General features: G+C 44.0%; 1 protein-coding gene across 4 annotated transcripts in view; it reads right to left on the bottom strand.

Annotated features, from left to right (window-relative positions):
• Positions 1-8,307: 8,307 nt before the first annotated feature.
• LOC120032014 (folliculin-interacting protein 1-like) overlaps positions 8,308-19,274 on the bottom strand; it is a 33,025-nt gene continuing 22,058 nt past the window's right edge. For all 4 annotated transcript variants that reach the window (XM_038977950.1, XM_038977934.1, XM_038977942.1 and 1 more), the window contains 10 exons: positions 18,687-18,822; positions 17,929-18,130; positions 16,367-16,452; positions 14,507-14,653; positions 13,889-14,058; positions 11,596-13,387; positions 11,255-11,420; positions 10,905-11,105; positions 10,680-10,795; positions 8,308-10,373 (listed from right to left, as the gene is read on the bottom strand). In XM_038977950.1, the coding sequence (XP_038833878.1) occupies positions 10,295-10,373; positions 10,680-10,795; positions 10,905-11,105; positions 11,255-11,420; positions 11,596-13,387; positions 13,889-14,058; positions 14,507-14,653; positions 16,367-16,452; positions 17,929-18,130; positions 18,687-18,822 (3,095 nt within the window). In that variant the 3' untranslated portion in view covers positions 8,308-10,294. The remainder of the gene's footprint in view (positions 10,374-10,679; positions 10,796-10,904; positions 11,106-11,254; positions 11,421-11,595; positions 13,388-13,888; positions 14,059-14,506; positions 14,654-16,366; positions 16,453-17,928; positions 18,131-18,686; positions 18,823-19,274) is intronic.

Raw genomic sequence — 19,274 nt, forward strand, 5'->3', positions numbered from 1 at the left:
GGAGGTATAGAACAATAAATTGTTTGTGGTCAATGAACCAGTTGCGGACCAGAGCAGCCCGGTGGAAACTCATGTTGTCCCAGATGACAACATACCTGGGCTGCTCTGGTCCACCCCTCTGTTCAGCTAGAATGAGGATGCCATGTAGTGTGTTCAGGAATGTGATGAGAAAGGCGGTGTTGTAGGGACCAAGGTTGGCATGGGGATGGAGGACACCTTGCTGGCTAACGGCTGCGCACATGGTGAGATTCCCTCCACGCTGTCCAGGGATATTCACAATGGCCAATAATGTTCCATCCCCTTCTTTTGGCTAGGCCAGCCTCTATGTAAATATAAACATACTGATGCAGTGGAATCCAGCTCCAAGACTCTGAAACAGACAAGACAATGTGACATAGACCTAGAGCAGTCAATATGGTGAGGCACAATACACGGGATTACAGTACTGTGCCTATACAGTGCTGATAGGATAGTAAATTCACAGTATAGTACTTACTTGCACATATTCATAGCGCTGTTCTTTAATCCTCCGACTCTTGCTCAAATGGCACCCTGTAGACCGGTTTCATCCAAATTCGGTTGCGCTGTAATACACGGTCCAATGTAGACAAGCCCACCTGGTGAATGTTATTGAATATTGTGTTTGTCTGCAATTATGTGCTTCTGGATTTCTAGTAGTCTAATGGTATCGTTTGCCACCACCATGTTCAGAAAACAAGTCTCCTGTTCTGGTGTGAACAGCCGGTGTCTTCCACCATGGCCTGGTCATCTCAGTTCTGCAAAAGATCAACAAATATGATTGGTTACAGTAAGCTAAAATAATCAATTTTCTTTCCATATGAAATTACATTCCTGTAACATTGGTCAACAATCACTGAGTAACATATGCCTAGTAATATGTCAGACTGCAATATACATACATACATAAAGAGCATAGTGTAGATGGTAGGTAACTTACCGGTTCTCATTTCTGGATATACAAATGATAGATGCAACCATGTAGCGGTTCAGGTTGGGCTGAACTCTGCCCAGCCTCCCTCATACTCAATCCATGGTTGAGCACATGGTCAACCAACGTGGCCCTGATCTCATCTGAGCCAGCCAGCCAGCCAGCCAGCCAGCCAGCCGTTCCCCTCTCTCCTTCACATCTAGCTCTTGCTTCACCATTGATTTCCTTTTATACTGCTAAAGCTCTGATTTCTAAGTGAACAATTCAGCAACTAGTGTTTACACCTGTGAGGAGTGGGTGTTGCCAATTGGTGTATATAGCTTGGCATTGTGATTGGCGTTGCTTTCCAAAGGGACTAAAGAGATTTTAATTTTGAATGTTGTGCCTAATGTAGAGAACTGTGTGTAGTGTTTTGCAAAAAAATGTGATATAGAATTGAAAGCTGAGTCTAAAGCAGGAATTGTGCTTGCAATTTTGCAGACTTGGTTTAGGGATTTGGTACATGAGTTTCAGGTTTCGGTGATTGCGTTTCAAGTTCCAATTTTAGCGTGTAAACAATTGGGGAAAAACTGTAAAATGGTTGTACTGGGACACGTTTTAATACAATTGTAGGCCTCGTTTTAAAATGTTATGAGTCCGCAGTGGTTCTGTGTAGTTACGCTAATCATATTTGTCATATACACATGGTTAGCAGATGTTAATGCGAGTGTAACGAAATGCTTGTTTGAGACAAGTGTATTGCAGTTCTTTTTGTCTTAGACTTAATAAGTCAAATATGTTTGAGTAACAAATTGGGAAATAACGAGTTATTTGGATTTTAGTTACCACTAGTACTTGGATAAATTCGTGCTCGTTGACATTAAATTCACATTATTGTCATTGACCCGTGTCCGATCTCTGTACACTTTGGCTGCGTATTGACCAGGGGAGAACTGCCCACTCTCATCGAAGCCACGGAAGTTAAAGGCCGACCGAGGTACTGCATTGTTAGCAAAAAACAGTCAATCTTCGTGGTCAATCTTCGTGTAAATCAAATAAAAATGGAAGACAATCATGGTACCAATAGTTGCTTCTAAAACAAGAGATGTATGTCCTATAAACAATTATTTTAAAATCGCACACAGAAGAAGTTAACTTATTTTAAATGCTAATGTCAGCCTGCAGTACCCTGGTCGTCCTTCATTTTGAGTTAAGGTGTCTGCATACTAGGTTAGGTTTGCTCCAAACAGAACTCAGCTAGAAGAAGTGAACGTCTTTGCCTCGCATACTCCCTTAAAACACCGCTTGAAAAAAAGAGGCAATAGTACTTTTTGTCCCTCTTGAGACGCCTTAGCCAGTATAGATTTAATCAAAATAGTCTGAGGTAATCTATGATAACTCAAGAAATCTGTCATTCATTTAGACGTTTTTGCTGAGGTCTTAATCATGCAATTGTACATTTAACTATGATGTTTGGTGCAGTATTTCTCAAGTGGAAAAATGTGCACGAGAACAAGTCGTCTCTCGTTGAATGATAGACTTCATTGAAGTATCCCTACTGTTGACCAATCACCGAACGAAGGGGTGTAGACTTCGGCTACCGAATTTCGGCTTGCCTCAAGGGAAACAAGATGTGTGTACGAACAGCCCCCCCAAAACTAACAAAAATGGCACAAAATGTCATAATATATGCACCAATTGTTTTGGATGGGAAGCATGTAGACGCCTTTAGTCAATGAGAGGAGGCAGCACTGAGCTAGCAAGCAAAGTCACTCCCTGGAGTAGCTCAAACTGCGCATTTTATCAGAGAGAAAGAGACGAAGCGAGAGGTTTTACTCCTCCCAAAATCTGTTCACGAAAATGAACCCTGTGAGGAACGTTTGTATGGCGGTCATTGAGAGTGTAGAATTAGGTCAACAAAAAATGTAATTGCTCATTTGCTACGTGAGGCTTATTTGATCTAACATCCGTTTCGTAATGGTTAGGTTGTTACGAATGCACTGACGTAAGTGGACGCACGTGACATTTTGGCAACTTTGGGAAAAAAACGACTTTGTATTGGAGCTGTAACTGTTGTCATATAGATATATTGAGAACTAATCATGGATATAACCAATTTTAGCATGGACATTGCCATTGAGGGCTTCCACCATTTTAAGTGTGGGAATTCCTATGAGTTGCACTGACGTAAGTGGACGCACGTGACATTTTGGCAACTTTGGAAAAAAAACGACTTTGTATTGGAGTTGTAACTGTTGTCATATAGATATATTGAGAACTCATCATGGATATAACCAATTTTAGCATGGACATTGCCATTGAGGGCTTCCACCATTTTAAGTGTGGGAATTCCTATGAGTTGGGAGAAAACAGCCAATGAAGAACATGAAAATGGACTACTTTAAAATGGTGATGGCCTCAATGGCACGGGTACAAAGATTCATCCACTATTTCTTGCTATGGCCTGTTGTTCACGTGCGTATCTGCCCTCTCATTGGCTAGAATGGTCCCACCTGATCTCACCTCTTCCCGCCTGCCTTCCATTTTTGAGGACATGTAGTTTTATTGTTAGAGCGGTCACATTGAATATCTTGTTAATATAGTTTTGTTTGATAAAATACATTTTTATATTCAAATGTTGGAACTGGGTTCTACAGTTTGAACCCGTGCCGTTTCTGGCTCCACACCCACTCATCTAGATGTGTGAAAGTTAGTTAGTTAATGATCCATCATGTATGACATTCCTGGGAGTGTGTAAACTTACATTTTGTATCACCATTTTTGTATGTTCTCTATAGTTATGTACTTGGAAATGTATCAATTGACCAATTCGGCACATTTGGGCAGACTTTATTGTCCAGTATTGTAATTCTTCACTGGATCAATCTGAAACTTTGCACACACACTGCTGCCATCTAGTGGCCAAAATCTAAATTGCACCTAAACTGCAATATATCAGGACCTTTCTCTTGCATTTTAAAGATGATCGAACAAAAAAATAGAAAACACTTTTTTTAAATGATCTTTTACCAGATCTAATGTGTTATATATATTCTCCAACATTAATTTCACATTTCCACAAACTTCAAAGTGTTTCCTTTCAAATGGTATCAAGAATATGCATATCCTTGCTTCAGGTCCTGAGCTACAAGCAGTTAGATTTGGGTATGTATTTTTAAGCGAAAATTGAAAAAAAGGGTCTGATCCTTAAGAGTTTTTTTTAAACAGACAGCCCAATTCAGAATTTTTTTCCACTCATTGTGGCGTTTTGCCACTGATTATATCACTGGAATGTATAGCATCCGTTTTACGGGCTCCTGACCAATTCTGCTATTTTGTGTGTTTTTTTTTACTGATCATAACTTTTTTTTTACATAATGTTTCCTCCACCGTTTTCTATGACCAAAAAGAGCTTCTGGACATCAGAACAGCGATCACTAACCTCAATTTGGATGAAGATTTCTACTTCAATTAATTGGCAGCACAGGACATACTGCTCACCACGGACCAGGTCTAATCCCTGACACTCATAAGAGAAAGAGACCGCAATATAGAGGCCGACGTGCCGGTGTCCTGATGAAACTACGGCAGTGAGTAAATAATCCACCTCTACCCTCTGTTCTATTGCCGAATGTACAGTCACTGGAGAACAAACTGAACGAGCTCTGTTCGAGACAATCCTATCAACAGGACCTGAAGAACTGTAATATCCTATGTTTCTCTGAACAAGGACATGGATAATATTGTACCTGGTTTTTCTGTGCTTTGGCAGGACAGAACGGCAGCATTGGGTAAACTCAAGGGGGGTGGAGTGTGTCTCTTTGTTAACAACAGCTGGTGCACAATCTCTAATATTAAGGAAGTCTCAAGGTTCTGCTCACCTTTTACTTCCTCATCAATCTTTTTTTTTTAATTTTGGGGGAAATTTTTACCCCTTTTTCAGTCTAGTCCCATTGCTGCAACTCCCGTACGGACTCGGATGATGCGAAGGTCGAGAGCCCTGCGTCCTGCGAAACACTACCCTACCAAGCCGCACTGCTTCTTGACACACTGCTCGCTTAACAATCCTGTCTCAGAGCTACACAGACAATTCCTTCGATCTCATCGCTTGGTTTTTACTCTGACATGCATGGTCAACTGTGGGACCTTATATAGACAGGTGTGTGCCTTTCCAAATCATGTCCAATCAATAGAATTTACCACCAATCCAGTTGTAGAAACATCTCAAGAATGATCAATGGAAATAAGCATTCCCGAAAGGCCCCAGAGTCTGCAACACCACCAAGCAAGTGGCCCATGAAGACCAAGGAGCTCTCCAAACAGGTCAGGGACAAAGTTGTGGAGAAGTACAGATCAGGGTTGGGTTATAAAAAAATATATGAAACTTTGAACATCCCGCTGAGCACCATTAAATCCATTATTAAAACATGGGAAGAATATGGCACCATAACAAACCTGCCAAGAGAGGGCCACCCACCAAAACTCACGGACCAGGCAAGGAGGGCATGAATCAGAGAGGCAACAAAGAGACCAAAGATAACCCTGAAGGAGCTGCAAAGCTGCACAGTGGAGATTGGAGTATTTGTCCATAAGACCACTTTAAGCCGTACACTCCACAGAGCTGGGCTTTACTGAAGAGTGGCCAGAAAAAAAGCCATTGCTTAAAGAACGCATGTGGGAGAATCCCCAAACATATGGAAGAAGGTACTCTGGTCAGATGAGACTAAAATTGAGCTTTTTGGTCTCCAAGGAAAACGCTATGTCTGGCACAAACCCAACACCTCTCATCGCCCGAGAACACCATCCCCACAGTGAAGCATGGTGGTAGCAGCATCATACTGTGGGGATATTTTTCATCAACAACTTATAATTCATAAAGGTCATGTTAACTGAGAGTAAGGGTTAAGAGTTAAGGTTTGGGATAGGGTTAAAACCAGTGTCCACGACTAGGATTGAATGTACAACCTGATCCAGTCATAGGATTACGCCCTTTCACCACTCCGTCCACAACGCCTTAGCAAAACTCAAGCCTACTTGATGATAATAGCACTCACTGTTGCCCCTAGTGGACAGTTTAAGGCATTTCCCGACATCCTCCAATTTCAATGTCAATCTTGAACGACCTGGCGGAGCTAGCGAGTTCTTCTGTAAGAAATGACATTATACTACACGTGTTAAGCTCCTGCATAAATTAAATATTAGTATACAGTATTAGCATCAGGTAGCCGAGTGTCGTTTTTTGTTACGCATTGAAAAGGTAAAACCTTGATTGCATAACTTCGTTCATTTCCAAAATATTGTGAGAAAAACGTATTCCACTAATTGCATCCCTGACAACGGGCATTTCTATACCTGTGCAGATCAGGTATAAATAAATTAGTTAATCAAGAATATAGTACAGTATTTCAAGTTAGTAATTTTTTGACGTGAAATTATTTGTAAAACTGCAGTGTAGAGATGCTGCATCAGTACATCTGAAAAACTTCCACCTTTCCTCGATCGAAAATAGTAACCCAGCAGCATCCCTAGTAGTTTGTTTGAAAATCCATTATGAAAATCCATTATGATAGTCTATAGTGGCTAAGTCAGGCATGAGAGACCATGAGTAAAAACACCTTGAGTATATTAGTTGTTTAGTAGTGATTTGGCACGTTGAAAAACCTCAATGTAAGTTAACTGATAATATAAAGGTGGTTTTGTATACCAGGCTATGACAAAACTCCCAAGGCACTTCCCCAGGTTAAAAGGTAACGTAGTAAGTTGCAGTAGCTTACTGTATATGTATGTATGCATGTACAGTGCCTTCGGAAAGTATTCAGACCCCTTGACTTTTTCCAAATTTTGTTACGTTACAGCCTTATTCTAAAATGGATTTAAAACAAATCCTCAGCAATCTACACACAATACCCCTTAATGACAAAGCGAAAACCGGTTTTTGGATTTTAAAAAAAACATTAAAATAAAAAAACAGAAATACCTTATTTACATAAGTATTCAGCCCCTTTGCTATAAGACTCAAAATTGAGCTCAGGTGCATCCCGTTTCCATTGATCATCCTTAAGATGTTTCTACAACTTGATTGGCGTCCACCTGTGGTAAATTCTATTGATTGGACATGATTTGGAAAGGCACACACCTGTCTATATAAGGTCCCACAGTTGACAGTGCATGTCAGAGCAAAAGCCAGCCGATGAGGTTGAAGGAATTGTTGAGACAGGATGGTGTCGAGGCAGAAAAGATTCTGCAGCATTGAAGGTCCCCAAGAACACAGTGTTCTCCTTCATTCTTAAATGGAAGAAGTTTGGAACCACCAAGAGTATTCCTAGAGCTGGCCGCCCGGCCAAACTGAGCAATCGGGGGAGAAGGGCCTTGGTCAGGGAGGTGACCAAGAACCCAATGGTCACTCTGACAGAGCTTCAGAGTTCCTCTGTGGAGATGGGAGAACCTTCCAGAAGGACAACCATCTCTGCAGCACACCACCAATCAGGCCTTTATGGTAGAGTGGCCAGACGGAAGCCTCTCCTCAGTAAGACACATGACAGCCCGCTTGGAGTTTGCCAAAAGGCACCTAAAGGACTCTCAGACCATGAGAAATAAGATTCTCTGTTCTGATGAAACCAAGATTGAACTATTTGGCCTGAATGCTAAGCGTCACGTCTGGAGGAAACCTGGCACCATCCCTAAGGTGAAGCATGGTGGTGGCAGCATCGTGCTGTCGGGATGTTTTTCAGCAGCAGAGACTGGGAGACTAGTCAGGATCGAGGCAAAGATGAACGGAGCCAAGTACAGAGAGGTCTTTGATGAAAACCTGCTCCAAAGCGCTCAGGACCTCAGACTGGGGCAAAGCTTCACCTTCCAACAGGACAACAACCCTAAGCACAGCCAAGACAACACAGAAGTGGCTTTGGGACAAGTCTCTGAATATCCTTCAGTTGCCCAGCCAGAGCCCGGACTTGAACCCGATCGAACATCTCTGGAGACCTGAAAACAGCTGTGGAGCAACACTCCCCATCAAACCTGACAGAGCTTGAGGATCTGCAGAGAAGAATGTAACTCCCCAAATACAGGTGTGCCAAGCTTGTAGCGTCATACCCAAGACACAAGGCTGTAATCGCTGCCAAAGGGTCTGAATACTTAGGTAAATGTGATGTTTTTTATGATTAATATATTAGCAAAATTTTTTTTGCGTTGTCATTATGGGGTAGTGTGTGTAGATTGATGGGGGGAAAAACAATTTCATCCATTTTAGAATAAGGCTGTAACGTAACAAAATGTGGAAAAAGTCAAGGGGTCTGAATACTTTCCTTAGTTTGCACTGAAATGAAACATGAATTTGAAATGAAAAATGTATACTGAAAGTATTTACTGAGACACTTGCATCTATAACATTGGCATCTTTATTGCACAACATTCCCATAAAATTGGGAAAGGATAATTTGAGAAACAATTCATATTGAAATAAAATTAATATGTACAGTTTACATTAATCATTACACACCATACTAAATTATTTATTCATATTCATGTATAAAGAGAAAAGTAGATATAAAGTCATACCTCCGAGAAATAATCAGGGGTTTCACAAAATGCAATAAGTACAACATATCCTGCAGTGCCCTAGCATCTTACATGATAAGCATGTAAAAAAAAATGTTTACAGCAAAATAAATTCTTCAGAAGCCCCTGATCCATTCACACTACATGTCCATTAAAGGTAGACTCAGCGATATGACGTAGATGCATTAAGTAAACAGCATAGCGGGTCAATTTCCACAACACCTAAGAGTGTTGAAGTGCGAAGCTCAACTTCTGAAGCTCAACTTCTCAGCTGTTTTTGTGCCATGGCTACCATGCTGTGAACAGCAAGAAGCGAACCTGGGCAGATACTGTGTGTGACTGTGTGAAAGCTAAGTCTTGCATCTCAATATCTGCAGTGCTGCTCTTTCGCTGAGACTCCATTGTATGGCATTCTCTCTCCAGACAAAGTACTTCAAAATCAAATGCAACATCAATTTCTTGGTTGGTAAAAATATTTGTAAAAAACAACAATAAAACTGATTTGTGGTTTCACCTCTTGCTTTTGTAAAATCAAACGCAGTGTTGTTTTTAGTTAGCCATAATTAAATATTGGAGTATAGTGTAATGAACTGATACACATATTGCTAACATATATTCCACAAACTCTCCCTTTGTAGCATTCAATACAGCCGTAAACATGGTATAATGGTGGCAAAGCGATAAAAAAGTTTTAAACCGTGAAAATATTTCAGTTTGAAAATATATGTAGATCATTGTTTCGTTTTTTTCAACATACCGCAGTAGAAATGGGCTCTCATTGTACTCAAGAGAAATACAATAGTTTTCCCATTTTCAGGAATTCAATTAACATCCCTTTTTCAATAAAGCACAGCATTGTGTTCGCACAGTTTTATTTCCTACGATTAAAAACAACAAAATATTTTTTCCCTCAGGCATTTCTAGTGGGTAACTATAAAAAGCAGATCTGAGGTAGTGTTGTACCTGTGATAAAGTATGTCAAAGCCACATTAAGCATTTTTCAACCTCAGCTAATAATTAAAATGACTATCGATTACCCAGATATGACCTCTAGGCCTATGTTTATAATTAGTGAAAAGATGTAGTTCATTTTCAAATGAAATCCAATGAATTATGGATCATTTAGAGAGACATTTTAGGGCAAGTACACTTGTAAACAAATACATGAAGAACACAAACATAATTGGCATAAAGTGACAATATTCTCTATGATATTTACAACAAAAAAATGCATCCTATCCATCTCCGGAGTCCGTTGCTTCCTATGACCTGGTTAAAGATTGTACAGAAAAAAAGTACATAAAAAAAAAAAACTATTTTAGTATCGCTGTCTTTATTATTCATACTCAACAGAAAATGTCTGACTTTGGCTTTCTTGTCCTTTAACAGGGTTAAAATAGTCTGGATGCAGAGGTGGGGAAAAAAACATTCAAAAAGAAGAGAACGATTTAGGGATGCCTCCTTGGCCTGGAGTTAGCCAGCAGAGCTTCAGCACTTACTAGCGGAGAGTAGACTGTGGGCTAGGCTGCCCCCTTGTGGCAGTGTGTTTGTATGCCCAGTGGCAGCAACAGCAGTATCCACCGAGGTCTCGCATCCATCGAGGTGGCCTTTTCTTCATCCCAAATGACACCATATTCCCTACATAGTACACAAATTATGAATAGGATGCCATTTTGGATGCACACCTTGTCCAGGAGACCCTCTCTGAGAACGTCAGCAGGGCGTTGGCGGACAGGGTCAAGCCGCCATGTTAGGCCAGGGCAGAGCACAGTATCAGTCATACTCCATCTCTGGCTTTGGTTCCATCTATTATAGCAGTATTTGGGCCACATAGGGAGAGTGAGTGCTCGCCACAGCTGCCAGCAGTGGAAGGTCACTGGACTCAATACTGAAATGATAAGAAAAGCCATACTTAGATTATTGTACATAGCTGAGCAAAAAGCCATGGGTATATTCTAACTCCGTTACTGTGAATGTTATTCAGATGTAAATAACAAAGTGCAGTATGTTAAGAACAGAAGGAACATTGATCACAACATTTATATTTGACAATAAATGGCACCCTATCCCCTTATATAGTGCACTACTTTGGACCAGGGCCCATAGGGCGCTGGTCCAAAGTAGTGCAATATATAGGGGAATAGGTGCAATTTGGAACGGAATGCCATTGTATAAGAACGGTTTAGCTGCTCACCCCAGGACCATCCCCAGCTCCTTGACGTGCACTCTAGTCTGTCCCTTCAGGTACTCTGCCAGCATTTTACTCTTGAAGTAGATCTCCTGGAGTCTGTCCTCAAGGTGCATTATGCACTGAGGAGAGTTATAATCTTGTTAGATGTTTGTGATACCGAGTAGCCAAAGTAGGGAGTACTCACACTGCTAATCACTGCATGCTAATTTGGCATTTGTATGAACTTACAAAGTTGGGGGAGACGTTCATTTTGTAGAGCTGGTGGGTGGACTGGAGGAGGCTGGACACGAGGCTGGACACCAGGACTTCCTTCCCCAGTTTGTTGTTGTCCGTCGCTCGTCTCTGGCTGCTGGCTACCTGCACTGTCCACTTATCAGTGTCTGCGATAATGCAGACAGCCTCCGCAATGGGCTCATCCAACACTGGATGCTGCAAGAAAAAAAATAGGAGAATACTTTGGGCTCAGACGGCTGCAGATCAGATACAGCATGTAAAGGATTAAGTGAGTTAGACTTTAGGGTCTCACGAAGCCTCACAATCCAGCTGTTTAGTGCTTGAGGTATATAGCAGTCTTTTACCTGTACAGCGTGGGCCAATTCTGACATGAGGCCCTGCCTTAACTTGTCATCGTTGGGCATCCCCTGCAGAACAAAGTCCGGCACGTTGGTCGGACAGTACCCTCCGAACAGGGACCTCCCAAAGTTGGCAATGCTCGGTTTGGAGAAATTCTCCACTAGCTTTGACCTGTTGATTTAAGACATGGCATAGATGACATCAGAACATATTCTGACACATAAGTCACAGAGGTTGAGTTGAAAACAATGTTTTTAATGTTGACATCAATACGCCTTGTAAAACTCAAGACGTATACTGTGTGAAAGTGGCCAAGCCATTGGTTCAGAGCCAGTGTGTATCTCACCCAGGGAAGGGGACCTCCACCTCCTCCTGCCACTCGTCTGGTTCCTGATCCTCTCTGTAGTAGATGTCGCTCTCGCTCTGCCTGTGGATGTCCTGCCCTGCGTCTTCGCTCTCGCTGTCCCCCAACGCACTGTCCGAACTCTCGTTCCGGGGGATCTCCCAGTCATTAAGCGGGGCCACCTTCTTTTGTTGGTCCTCTATGTTGTCCCCTTTGCGGACAGTTAGTGAAATCACAATGCCCTTGTCCTGCTCAGCAGAACAGCTCCTACAGGAGTCTGCCTCCGACCTGTCTGTGGAGCCACACCTACACCTGGTCTGGACGTCTGCCCCCCCTCCACCCCCACCTACCTGTCCCATAACGCCCTGTCCCGTACCCTCCTGTCCCTTAATGCTACTGCTGCTCTGGACTCCCGAAGGGTCCAGCAGCTCTTTCTGGGTTTTGTCCGTGCCGCTCGACAACTCTAAGCTTTTCGCCACGTCGTCTATAGTTCTGGTCTCGACAGGGTTGTCGTCACTGAAGTATTCGTCGAACAGCTCCGAGCACTCCTCCTCGCTGACAGGGTTCCACTGGGGCATCTTACTGGAGACGCGCATCAGAGTCTTCTCCCCCCCACCGTTGGTCTTGGTTTGGTCCGCTGATGTGCCAGTTGTGGACTTCACCCGTTGATCACCACCGTCACTGCTCCCACTCTGCTGCTGCTGCTGTTGTTGTTGTTGTTGATGTTGTTTTTGTTGCAGTAGCTGTTGTAGTAGTAACTGTTGCTGCTGTAGTAGTAACTGTTGCTGCTGTTGTTGTCGTCGTAGTTTCTGTTGATGTTGTTGTTGTAGCAGCTGTTGTTGCGCTTGATGTAGTAGCTGCTGCTGCCTCTGTTTCTCCATGATGTATTTCTTGTGCTTCTTAATGTCCTCCTCCACCTTCTTCCTCCTGTTCTCGGTGTCTGACCCTGGGGACTGGGGGTCGCCGATAAGAAACAGCACTTTGGTGGCAGGCTCTTCCTGGTGGTTTGACAGAAAGGGGCCGGGTACAGGTACAGGTACGGTCTTGTCAGGGGGCTTCTTCTCCAGTGGTATCCCTGAGGAGTGGAACACCTTGATGGGCATCTCCTCTGTCACCTCCTCCTGGCTGGCCTTGACCTCCAGCTCTGCCTCAGGCTCGGTCTCCAGGAGCACACAGGCTTGCTCCCCGGGGGAGGCTGAGCCCACACGCACCAGCGTCTCCATTTTAGCATCCACACAGGATGTTGGTGACTCCTTCAGCGGCGCGGGCTCACTATCATCCTCCGTGTGGACGATGATGGGCACAGCGTTGGTGTTGTGGCTGGAGTGGGCCAGGGCCTGCAGGACGCTGCTCTTGGAGCCCTGACTGTTCTTATTACTGTCCCCCTCCTCGTCGTTGTCCTCCTCCTCCTCCTCCTCCTCCTCAGGCCCATTGCCAGCCTCAGTGTCTGTGTAGGTGCTACTCTGCAGGCTGTTGTTGCTGTCTGAGGGGTAGCTGCTGTCCTCTCGGGACTCGGGACCCTGGCTCAGGTAGTCTCCGCTAGGCTTGTGCATGGTGACCAGCACATAGTCGGACTCCTCCACCTCCCCGCGCCGCAGTGAGGTGGTGATGAGGGAGCCGGGGATGACGATAGCCTCGTCCTCAGCGCTGTCCAGCATGTGGGTCTCCAGCAGCTCCGAGCAGCGGATGAAGTAAGTGAGCACGTAGAGGAGTCTCTGGACTAGCTCCTGCCTCCGACCCACCACTACCGTCCTGGACAGACGCACCGGGGAGCCGATGGCCCCGTACAAGTCACCTATAGGCACAAAACAAACACCACAGTTAACTACAGTTCATCCCAATTAACTACATATTTCTAATTTTCACTTTGTTACATATGTACAGCTACAATTCAAATGTGGTCAAAAGTGTATAACTTATTCTTTCCCTTTTACATTTGGGAGAGTGAGGGAATCAGCGCTCTGTGCTGTGTTTGATCCTTTTCAGCCACTAGGAGGAGCTGTACACTAAAGTTGCATGTGCTAAAATGAAGCCCACTATTTGGTATTTACAGCTAGTTACTGTTAAGTATAGGAGCGTCTTTTAACAGTCGACTAAACAGAGATATTTCTGCCATGTTATTTAACATGAAGTGAGTGATGATGACTTTCATACCACTTAACAGCTTACAAAAAAAATGGATCCTGACAAATATGCATGCCACGATGGGATGGAATTTAAGGATTGTGAGCACTGGCCAGCCGATTTAGTAGACCGCGATTTCTACTAACCCAGGTAACATTCGGTCTGTCCTTACCGAGCTGGGCCCACAGTGGGTTATAGGGGTGCGTCTTGGCCAGCATATCCACGCTCTGAGAGGAGTGTTTCTCCAGAAAGATCTTGATGGGCGGCTGTCCGTTGGGCATGACGGTGGGCACCCAGGCCAGGTGGTTGGTGAGGATGGCTGTGAGGAGGGCAGGGAGGAACCTGGGAGAAGAGGAAGAGAGAATTATTTAGTGCTCTACTTTTGACCATGGTTCATAGGGCTCTGGTCAAAAGTAGTGCACTACATAGGGAATAGGGTGACATTTTGGACACAGTCACCGTCTACCGCTTCCACTCTGTCTGACTCATTTTTCTCAATCTCCACCCCCTCTGCAGCCTCGTGTTTCCCCTCTTCTCGAACTCATGATCATTCCCGAGATACATCATAGTGGTCACTGGTCAGTCTAAATCATGTGGCAGTAGACTACTGCATCCTAATACAGTGAGTTCTATGGATGTCTTGCTACATTGGCAAATGATTAAGCTTGGTTTTGTAACCTCGACAAAAACAAGCTAAAGATTGGCAGGGATTCCTGACTTTTCAGCTCGTTCACTATTGCACACGTACAGCACGCACATACAGAAACACAGACAGACAGGAGCACTCAACTGGTTCTTTGAAGCCTGCTCCATGAGCAGGGAGAGCTCCCTCATGAACTGTCCACAGAGCTGGTTCTTCTCGGGGGCTCCAGACATCATGGTGAGCCAAACGGGCTCGGCCACGCGGGGCATGGTGTAAAGGTTGACGATGGTCGTCCTGGAGAGGGGGAGGGAGAAACACAAGCCATCATTGTCTCGGGGTGAACAAGAGGGCCACAGTTCTCAGTCCAGGCCTTGCTTACAAGGGAGACCCTCTGAGGCAATTCAGCGTCTGGAAATTTCACAGCGGGAAGCAGTCCAGAGTTTTACACAGAACTGAGGGCATCTCTGAGGATGGAGGAATGTGCGGCATTATAGTTTTAGATCCCAGATGTTTGCTGATGAGCAGGGGAAACAAGTAGTATGACTATCGAACAACAGCTATAGGTAATAGGAAGGAGATGACAGGTAGTGAGGAGATCGATGATTTGTAAAAGGTCTTTCCCTGAATGAAATTCACAGAAACTAAAAGATGAACACAAATAACATATAGGCATATTGTGTCTCCTTTTACAACAGTAGTGTTGTTAAACATCAGATTTTGGTTTCAACTGACTGGGATCATTTTGACACACTGCTAGGAAATATGCAGACATCGCGTAACTAATAACCCTTCAACCCCACTCTACCTTAATGTTATTATTCAACGAACACATAAATCCAGAACCTTTTGCTAAAGTTCATCACAGCAACACTTCTCAGCCGCTATTGTGAAGAACCCTATTAAAAGCCCATGGCGTGGGTAGTGAGGTTTTTCCCTGACGTGGGGAAGCCAGCCCATGGTCTAGCCTTACGGCCCGTCTGACCAGCTGTCCAGGTGAACTTTAAGGCACCGACGGACATTAAGGAACGTCAAGTCGACTGGACATTTATAAAACCGACTGAGTCTAAGTTTATACTTCATTCATTCCATGTGACCTCAATACCACTGTTGTGCGGGCAGAGCATTTTAAGTCCGTCAAAGAACGAAGAGACTTTTGATTGGTTTTTATCATATCCCAATCCTACAAAATATACAATTGGCATCGTATGTGTGTTTCCATGTTGCTTCCGTGGGTATGGGTGTGTATTATATCAGACTGCGTCAATTTACACCTGACTTCGTCATCAAGCAGCATTTCTTCCATTTTGCGGCATTATGTTTCCATGACCTCAGAGACCTAAAGGTCAAACACAAATAGCCAACTATATTGGCCTTCCTGCTGATGGCACTGACATTATTTACTCTTCTGGTAGCCCGGACACTGTCTGAGGGAGATCATGTTTCCTCAGCGCGGGGGCTTGGGTTGCCATGGCACAGCGCCAGCAGGCATATGACTGCAGCAACAGGAAGCCTTCACACTGTGCTCAACACGTCTCTCTCCCTCCCCTCCCACCGCGTCAGTGGCTCTGCAGCAGGGGATTTCCCAGCATGCACTGGGAGCAGCAGGGGTGTAGCTGGCCTGTCGTCACCGTGTGCGAGTGTGGACAGGACAGGTAGGGACTGCATGCTCCCTCTCTGCTTACAGTGCAGATTATTAATGAGCTTATTTTGGCCGTGCTTGTGAGAACACCCTGTGGGGACGCTGCCCAATGTTAGGAAGGTCAGAAGCTATCTACGTCACACTAACTTAAACTAAGGCATGGATTAATGATCTACTGCTCTCCGACACTTTGATATATGTTACATAAAAGGAAATATACAGAGTCCCTATGGAAACCAATTATGCCTCCACCTGTCCTCCCTCCTTGCCCAGGCTCCTAGGTAACAAGCTAAGGGATTTGCCTCTGCTACATTGTCAGTGTGGTTTGCTTCAGTCTCAGTAAACACATGACAGTAACAGTAACTCACCTGAATTCATTGAGGCCATCCACCATGCGGCTGTAAGCCAGAGCCCTCTGACTGGCATCAGCTGATCGCCGGCTCATTTTCATGGCCTTGTAAATGAGAACAGAGGCATGTTTAGAGGCATGTACTTAGAGAGGGAGAAGATAGAGCAGGGACCCCCCTGAGACTACACACACTGACAAGAACAGAGACTGGATACAGTGCCTTCAGAAAGTGTTCACACCCTTTTACTTTTTCCACAGTGTTGTGTTGCATAGTGGTATTAAAAATGATTTGTCATTTTTTGTCAACGATCTACACAAAAAAAACTCTAATGTCAAAGTAGAAGAACAATTTTAACATTTGTAAAACATTTATGAAAAATAAAACACTAATATATCTTGATTAGATAAAAATTCATACAAGAATTCATACAATTCATACATTAATATATGTTAGAATCACTTTTGGCAGCGATAACAGCTGTGAGTCTTTCTGGGTAAGTCTCGAAGAGCTTTCCACACCTGGATTGTGAAAGATTTGCCCATTATTCTTTCAAAAATTATTTTTTTTGTTGATCATTGCTAGATAACTAGGTTTTGCCATAGATTTTCAAGCAGATTTAAGTCAAAACTGTAACTCGGCCACACTGAACCCGGTTTTCCTCTTGGATTTTGCCTGTGAAAAACTCTCCAGTCCTTAACGATTACAAGCATACCCATAACATGATGCAGCCCCCACTATATGGATAGCGGTACTCAGTAATGTGTTGTATTGGATTTGCCCCACACACTTTGTATTCAGCACAAAAATAAAACTGTTTTAAAAAGCAACCATTTGCCTCAGCGGTTTCCTTCATCTCCGGCAACTAAGTAAGGAAGGACGCCTGTATTTTTGTAGTGACTGGGTGTATTGATACGCCATCCAAAGTGTAATTAATCATTTCACTAGTCTCAATGGGATATTCAGTCTTATTTTGTTTTACCCATCTACCCATAGGTGCCCTTCTTTGCAAGGTGGGGTACAGATGGGTGGGGTACAGAGATGAGGCAGTCATTCAAAAATCATGTTAAAACTATTATTGCACATAGTCAGTCCATGCAACTTATTACGTTAAGCACATTTTAGGCTTGTCATAACAAGACATATCAGCTTTTTATTTTTGAATAATTTGTCAATTTCAAAAAACATAATTCCCCTTTGACATTATGGGGTATTGTGTGTAGGCCAGTGAGAAAAACTCACTTTAATCCATTTTAAAGTCAGACTGTGACAACAAAATGTGGGAAAAAGGGGTGTGAATACTTTCTGAAGGCACTGTAAAAAAAAAAAAAACACAGCCACAAAAAACACACACATGGCGCTGACAGATCTAACAGAAGTTGAGATTTAACACAAGATGGTTTTTACTTTTCCATCTCAGGCCCACATACATTGTATATGTTTAACACACTGAGCAAGTCTGATTGAAAGCCTCCCCCTCTCCGTTCACAACATATCATTTTGTATATCTACCATCACTGTCAAATATGCCAGGGAGACTTCTCCACACACCGACAACAATATCTATGGGAGCAGCTCCTCACCTGTTCAATGGCACTTTTGAGTTTGTTCATGTGGCTCTCGAAGAGGGGGAAGTGGGAGAAGAAGAAGTCCTGGAACTTGCTGTTCTCCTCCTCGTCCTGGGAGAGGAGGAAGATGACGCCGATGGCTATCTTCTTCTTTCTCGCCACGCCCAAGCTAGGACCGCCGCTCTCGTCCGACATGTTAAAGCTCTCCTCCACAGACCTGGGGCAGGGGGGGGAAAAAAACGACATAAATTCTACGGGGGACACAGAGACATCGTGACTATGAAGTAAACGCCAGTATTCTTAACAGGCAAATGTCAAAGGAGAGAGGTAAATGATGCCTTGACATAAGATCTCAACCTGGAAAAGGGGGAGAACAATAGACAATAGTACTCACTCACTCACTAATCAGGATAGATAGAACACCAGGAGTAGTTGATACTCTTCAACAGGGACAACTCCCAGAATAAACGATACGATGGAATACCTAAATGTAATTTGTAACTGGTCATGTACTATTAAGCCAACACCAGTGACAGTGCGTTTGGTGTCCTGTAATTGATAGGTGTAGATAGAATTCAGGGAGGGGCCAGTGGTCCCACACAGTATTATGATCCTCCAGTCCAGTCATTTGTATATACAGTAGCGATGCCTGCTGGAATTTGAGGAAGTCCTCAGGGGCTCCACTTCACATGGGCGTTCGAGAGGCCCTGGTGGGGGGGGGGGGGGGACACCAGAAGGGGAATGTGTGTCATTGTGTTGAGCTGCTGTCTCACCATCTTGGGAAGACCCCGTTTTCCAGACTGGTGGTCTGGCTGCGGAGCCAGCGTCTCTGGTAACTACTGGCCTGGCTGCTGGTGAGGGAGGAGCCCGGGGAGGGGAACGGAGTGATCAAGAGGCTGCTCAGAGACGCTGTGGAGGGAGGGAGGCATGGATAGAGCGAGTAAGAGAAGAGGAATGGCAGAGGGGAAAATGGGAGTAACAGAGAGCCATAGAAGTGTAGAGAGCAAAAGAGAGGAGTTGAGGAATGAGAAAGGAGAGAACAAAAGGAGAGAATAGAAGAGAGGGGGAGGGTAACAGAGAAAAGAGGGAGAGTGAGTCAGTCAGGAAGGTTACTCATACACAACAGAACAGGGGAAACTCACATAGCAGACGTCTGCACTGCATTCGTTCAGCTTCCCACAACCCTCCCTGATTATTACAGCATGGCTTTATCACCTCACAGTCACAAGGAAAGCTGACCCAATACCAGGCACCACGTAGGCATAGATCAATGGAGGCATGCCAAATGTTTGTGATTGAGGACTAGGGAGGTGTATGGGTGTAGGAGAAGGGGAGCTTTTTGTGTGTGTGTGTGTGTGTGT

Source organism: Salvelinus namaycush, chromosome 3 (genome assembly GCF_016432855.1).
Source record: "Salvelinus namaycush isolate Seneca chromosome 3, SaNama_1.0, whole genome shotgun sequence".
Classification (NCBI taxonomy): domain Eukaryota; kingdom Metazoa; phylum Chordata; class Actinopteri; order Salmoniformes; family Salmonidae; genus Salvelinus; species Salvelinus namaycush.